The sequence below is a fragment of the Nicotiana tabacum genome, chromosome 2, assembly GCF_000715075.1.
Source record: "Nicotiana tabacum cultivar K326 chromosome 2, ASM71507v2, whole genome shotgun sequence".
NCBI lineage: Eukaryota > Viridiplantae > Streptophyta > Magnoliopsida > Solanales > Solanaceae > Nicotiana > Nicotiana tabacum.
In genome coordinates, this window is record NC_134081.1 from 83,679,110 (window position 1) to 83,685,933 (window position 6,824).

A 6,824-nucleotide genomic window follows, 5' to 3' on the forward strand; every position below is an offset into this window, starting at 1 on the left:
ACACAATTGCATAAAGTTCTATTAGGCGAGCCCAGTACGCTGGGCGTTAGGCGTATCCGGGGCGTAAGCCCCCATGGTCGAGGCGTAAGTCTCACGGAACTAAGCTCCACACATAAGCTCAGGGGCATTTTACGAGTGCTCCGCCTCAGGACGAGCCCGGACGAGTCCCAATTCTGTCTTTTAAAACAGACATAGTCGGTGTAAGCAGGTTATCTGTATGTGGTATAAGTATAACATGTGACATATCTTATTCTTAAAATAACAAATTTCATATTTTAAGAGCTTACGTGTGGATGACTTGACAATTATAAAAAAAGTAAAATATTACTAACATATATATTACTCAATTAAACTCATAAAATAGAAAAGCCGTCGAAAATCGCATGTTAGATCATTTCCAATATCCAGTTTTATTTTTGTAAAGAACTTTTATTAGTATTCCCTCGATTTCAAATTAGACGAGTTACTTTCCTTTCTGTTCTAAAATAAATGACATATTTTTAAATTTATAATTTTAAACTCTTCATTTTATCAATTTATCCTTAATGAAAGCTTTTATAACCACAAAAATATTATGGCCCCACAAAGTTTTTACTCATTATAAGTTTCAACAATTTTTTTTTTCTTATATTCCGTGCCGAGTCAAAATACTCATCTAAATTGAAACGGCTAGGAGTAATATTTAGGGAGAGGGGAGGGGAAGGGGGACATAATATTACATAGGTGGGGTTCAAAGTTTTCCTTTCATTTTCTTTATACAGACAATTATTGGACATGACTATTGATTCTAACCTGGTGGAACGAAGGAAAGAAAATTGACCTTTTCAATGAAAGGAATTGGTTTTTCCATTTGGTGTCAGCTACTTTGAGGCTTTAAGTTTTCGAAAATCAAAGGCAAGAGTCAGAATCCATGAAAGGGCGACCTTCTTTAGTTTTTTGCTCCATTTTTTTTTCCATCTTAATAATTTCCACAGCATTAGACACGATCACTACAGATAAACCCATTAGAGATGGTGACACAATTGTTTCAGCTGGTGGAGTTTATGAACTTGGATTTTTCAGCCCTGGAAATTCCAAGAATCGCTATGTTGGGATATGGTACAAGAAGATATCACCTAGAACTGTCGTCTGGGTTGCCAACAGAAACATTCCTCTGAATGACACTTCAGGAGTGTTAACACTAAGACCCAATGGAATTCTTGTACTTATCAACAGTTCCAATGCTTCAATTTGGTCATCAAACTCGTCAAGATCCTTAAAGAATGCAGAAGCACGGCTCCTGGACTCTGGGAACCTTGTTGTCAGTGATGGAAATGATAGAGATCCTGAAATTAATTTCGCGTGGCAGAGTTTTGATTATCCAGGTAATACTTTATTACCTGGCATGAAGCTTGGACGTAACTTGGTTACGGGCATGGATTGGTACATATCGTCATGGAAGAGCACCGATGATCCTGCTCCTGGTGAATGTATAGAACGTCTTGATTCTCATGGATACCCGCAATTTTTCGTGTGGAAAAATTCGTCTATAGTATTTAGCACAGGGCCATGGAATGGTATTGCATTTAGTTCTAGTCCTAATATTAAGCCAACTATATATTACACTTTCGGGTTTGTCATTAACCAGCAGGAAATTTACTTCAAATATGAGCTTAATGAGCCCCTGCCCACCAGGATTGTGATCAACCAGGCTGGGACGGTAGATCAACTAACATGGATTGAGCGCAGTCACAGCTGGTTACTCTACGTGGCAACACAATCTGATACTTGTGATCGTTTTTCTTTATGTGGTCCTTATGCTAGTTGCAACATCAATAACTCTCCTCCATGTGACTGTTTACAAGGTTTTGAACCTAGGTATTGCTAAAATATGTGATAATCTCATATAAAAGTAAAGTTTAAGCTATTAAAGAGAGCACACTTTTAGTTACTTATTTATGCCTTCACATGCTCCCTTCTATTTGCTTGATACCATGTTAAGCTATTAGAGAGAGCACACTTTTAATTAGTTAATTATGTCTTCACAGGTATCCTAATCAATGGTATGCAGCGGACTGGTCTAGTGGTTGTGTAAGGAGAACTCCTTTGGCTTGTAACCAAGATGGTTTTCTTAAATTGACGGGTATTAAGATGCCGAATTCTAGACACTCGTGGTATAATCAGAGCATGGACCTTGAAGGATGCAAAAAAATGTGCTTGGCTTATTGCAATTGTACAGCCTACTCAAATCTTGATGTTAGAAATGGCGGAAGTGGATGCTTACTCTGGTTTGGAGAACTCATTGATATTAGAGAGTTGAGCCACATTGAGCAAGACCTGTTCGTGAGAGTCGCTGCTTCAGAATTAGGTAATGACCCTACCCTGTACCATTTTCTCATTTTATTATACAATATAGATTCACAACTCTTTAGAATTGAAGAAACTCTACTATCTTATGTACTTACTTGATTTAAAGTTGATTAGGTGCTTTAATAGTTGGTAATATGTTAATTGATTTGTAAATGATAAAAATGCTTTTATACAACTATGACGACCCTGGTGGTGTTGCTAACTTACTGAAACATAAGAAAATTTTTCTAAGGTTTTATCAACCATTAAATGTCTTATCTACAATTTTTTTCCCTTTGAGGTGCCATACAAGCAGGACCCTTACGCTCTTCTTGTATGGCACTACAATTAGTACACTGATAAATTAGTAGGATTGCTAAGGAGAAGTTTTCTCCCTTGTAAAGGCTTAAGATATGCTAGACGTCAAGGCAGATACAGGATGTCAACAGAGGGTGTGGTTGTCTAAGTCTCGGACTCTTCACTTACAGTTTGGTACCCATGTCGACACAACGTGGGTGTGGGTGTGAATCTATACCGGGTCTGATCACCGATTTTGGGTACTTGGACCAAAATCGAGTGAGAAATTGGGGACAGATCTGAAATCAAAACAAAAGATAAGTGAAATTTTGAAGAAAATGGAATACCTTGTACATACATATTTCTATGTCAGTCCTTTTCCTCTTATCACCTTCTCCCCTTGATTAATATTTTTCTCCTTCTTGGAATACCTGCAAGTTTTTCACATAATGTCTCATAATTTAGAAATATTTTTATAACTCTATTTTTAGATATTTGAATTATTTTTAGCAGAATACTCGCAACCGTATCCTTAAAAATCCGCACCCGTATTAGACAACCCCACCCGAGTCCGAGCAACTTAGGTGGTTGTACACTTCTTCAGCTCTGGCCAAAGAGAGAGAGTGTGTGTGAGAGAGAGAGAGCTGGCCAGAGAGAGTGTGTGTGTGTGTGTATGAGAGAGAGAGAGAGAGAGAATTCAGACCAAATCTGGCCCAATCACTATAAATATTGGAGTCGCCTCTAACTTGACCTCTTGAAACTTTTGCTGCACAATAACATATTAGCTTCAGAGTAATATTAGATACTACCTGAGATAGTCCGCTGTACTTTGGTCATCTAACAGAAAAGATGTTCTAACTACCAGTACAGCTTGAAATTGGCTACTTTTTCAGTAAGTCCTGCACACTGAAATTCTGAAGGTGCTTCAACTCTCTGTAGAAGCACCATGCAGCCAGGAGAAGCAGCGCGAATGTAGATGAGGAAAGTCCAGTACCCGAAAGCATTACTAGCTTAGGGGAAGAGGTTCAATAACAAAATAAAAATAACTCACTGAAACAATTCATACTGATATGGCCAATTCATATGTCAATTGAAGACTGCTTATGGACTATTTCTTGAATAGACTCAGACGGGAATCGGAGGAGAAAGAGGTCAGCCCTGATTGCGATCATTTCAGCAGTGGTAGCAGCTTTTATCCTCAGCTTTGTAGCTTGGTTTTCCTTCCAAAGAAAGAACAGAAGAACAGAAAAATATACTAGAGGTACCTTTGTCTAATATTCTTTATTAGAAAATCTCCATCTAGCTAATATTCTTCACCTTTACCAAAAGATTGGGTTGCTTTTTTTTTTTTTTTTTTTATAATCTGTTGTATGGAAGAGCTCATTAATATCATGCTCGTGACCGACAAATATATACTGACAGGTGCAGAAGTTGGAAACGAAGATCCCGAGTTGCCATTGTTTGATTTAGTTACTGTTACTAGTGCCACTAAAAACTTCTCTTCTGCTAATGTGATTGGTGAGGGTGGCTTTGGACCAGTTTACAAGGTAAATCAACTTTGATCTTCAACCTCTAGTTAGAAGTGGCACATTTGACTGTTGCTAAAAAACATTGCAGGGTATCCTACCAAATGGACAAGATATAGCAGTAAAGAGGCCATCAAAGTATTCTGGACAAGGCGTTCAAGAGTTAAAAAATGAAATCGTTCTCATTTCCAAGCTGCAGCACAGGAACCTTGTCAAGCTTTTGGGCTGTTGCCTTGAAGGAGAAGAAAGGATGCTAATCTATGAGTTTATGCCAAACACGAGCTTGGACTATTTCATTTTTGGTAATGATTCTTTAACTAAATACTACATTGATAAGTCCTCAATATTTGATAAGTCCTCAATATTCCTGCAAGCCCTCAATAATTAGGCCTACATTGTGCAGATCCAAGCAGAGATCCCTCACTTCCATGGAAGAACCGCTTTGAAATTGCTATGGGAATATCTCGAGGTCTTCTTTATCTTCACCAGGACTCAAGATTTAGAATTATTCATAGAGACCTCAAGACCAGCAACATTTTATTAGATAGTGACTTGAATGCCAAAATTTCTGACTTCGGCCTTGCCAAAAGTTTTGGCGGAGACCAAATGGAAGGAAAAACTAAGAGAGTAATAGGGACATAGTAAGTTCTACAAACCTTCATCATACAATCTTTATTATATTCAATCAGTACATGAACTTAAAATTTGATGAGTTGATGCAGTGGATATATGTCCCCAGAATATGCTGTTGATGGGAAATATTCAGTAAAATCAGATGTATTCAGTATTGGCGTAATCATTCTAGAAATAATTAGTGGCAGAAGGAACAGGAAATTTCGTCATTTGGAACATCATCACAATCTTTTGGGACATGTAAGCAGATACAGCACAAAACTTTGTTTCGTCAGTCACTATTTCTATTGTGCATGCAACTGTATAAATGTGTTCTGTTTGTTACTTTAGGCATGGTTACTTTGGAATGAAGGCAAAGCGTTGGAACTGATGGACGAATGTTTGAAAGAATCATTTTCAGAATCTCAAGTATTGAGATGCATTCAGGTTGGTTTGTTGTGCGTCCAAAAACTGCCAGAGGATAGGCCTACAATGGCATCAGTAGTTTTCTGGTTGGGAAATGAAGGTCTGGCTCTTCCTCAACCAAAGCAGCCTGGTTTTTTTATAGAGAGGAATTCAATGGAATCAACAGAGTCAGCTGAATTTATCAGTTAATCCTTTTGAAATTCGGTCGAGCCCATTGTGCATCCAATTAATTAATCATAAGAAAACCTGAAATTTATGTAATACATAGTGAGTGCATAAATTTATACGGATAAAGCAAACTTTGACAGTTAATGAGGAAAAAACCTCAACTTAAAGATCAAGGCGAGGGGTTTAAGGGGTACTGAGAACATTATCAGGTTTGTTTGAAGAAGAGTGGAGGCGGAAGACGGAAAGGATGGAATCAAGTTGTATTCTACTCCTATGCATTTACATCCTTTGCAATTGTACATTTCCTATATATTTAAGAATGCAGCAGTATAAATCCTATAACTAAGACTAGTAACAGCATAACTGCAATTCTAATTGCATGTAACTGTAACATACAGCTCCAATGGTTCTGTGAACGATCTTACTTTGGTAAAAAGGCATAGGAAAAGACTGCGTTGATGTTAGTATAGGAGATCACTTGCAGATTATATAAAAGTTGGGATCTTCTCCTCAATGGTCTCTGTTGGTCCAATTAGCATAGAATCTTGGATATATAGTATATCAAGAATATAGACAGGCCTTAATCAACTCATACTATTGACTGGATGTTAACAAGCTTCTACAATCCTATGACATAAAAATTTAGAGGCGTAAAAATTAGCTAAGTTTATGTAACTCGTTCAATTCATTCGGTATTAGTGAATTGGTAAGTGAGGTAATAAAGAATAGGTCAATTCCAAATTGACCCACCAAAGGTTTTAGACAAGTTGTGGCACGACTAATATAGTTAGTTACTGAATTTACATACAAAAACAGGTTCTCAAAGTTATTGTCACAAAAAAAAAAAAAAAAAAAAGATGAAGAAAAGAACAGAACCTATTCTATTATCTTGTTACAGTTGAGTCCCACATTAGCTATTAAGGGATGAGAAAATCTGTCTTGGGTAGTCCTCAAATTGTGAGCTAGCTCTTGTTTTGAGTAAGGCTCTTACAGTACCTTTGAGATTATCAGTTGCAATTTCATTTATGACAAACACTTGCAAGGAAAAAGCATATACCTGGCTACAACAACAACAACAAAAAAATCCAATGTAGTCCCACAAGTGGGGTTTGGGGAGGATAGAGTGTACCATACTCCTACTTTAAAAAGGCAAAGATGTTGTTTCCAGAAGACCCTTGGGCCAGGAAAAGCAGTTGGAAATGCTCTTCAACTTGATGGTAAAATAAAATAACCGTTATAAAATAAAGACTGTAAAGTAAAGACAAGTATAAAGAGAGGTTGATATATTATTCAACTTCAAACTGATGTACATAATGAACTGAAATCTCTTCTATTTATAGAATAAATGAAGTTGTTGTGTAAGCTGCTGTATAAGCTGCTTGTAAGCTCCTACTGCAAGCTGCTGTGTATGCTGCTTGGAAGCTGTTATTGTACCATCTATAGATAATCTTCTACATAAGTAATATT

At 37.1% G+C, this 6,824-nt stretch overlaps 1 protein-coding gene across 2 annotated transcripts; it reads left to right on the forward strand.

Annotated features, from left to right (window-relative positions):
• Positions 1-773: 773 nt before the first annotated feature.
• Positions 774-5,699, forward strand: LOC107785043 (G-type lectin S-receptor-like serine/threonine-protein kinase At4g27290). Of its 2 annotated transcripts, XM_016606263.2 has the most exons (8): positions 777-1,857; positions 2,028-2,347; positions 3,749-3,886; positions 4,048-4,172; positions 4,243-4,453; positions 4,555-4,792; positions 4,874-5,024; positions 5,115-5,699. In XM_016606263.2, the coding sequence occupies exons 1-8, from the start codon at positions 911-913 to the stop codon at positions 5,376-5,378; spliced, it is 2,394 nt and encodes a 797-aa protein (XP_016461749.1). In that variant the 5' UTR covers positions 777-910; the 3' UTR covers positions 5,379-5,699. The 2 variants fall into 2 exon arrangements, with proteins under 2 accessions (XP_016461750.1, XP_016461749.1); XM_016606264.2 differs by lacking the exon at positions 5,115-5,699 and having other exon boundaries at positions 774-1,857; positions 4,891-4,922.
• Positions 5,700-6,824: the final 1,125 nt, after the last annotated feature.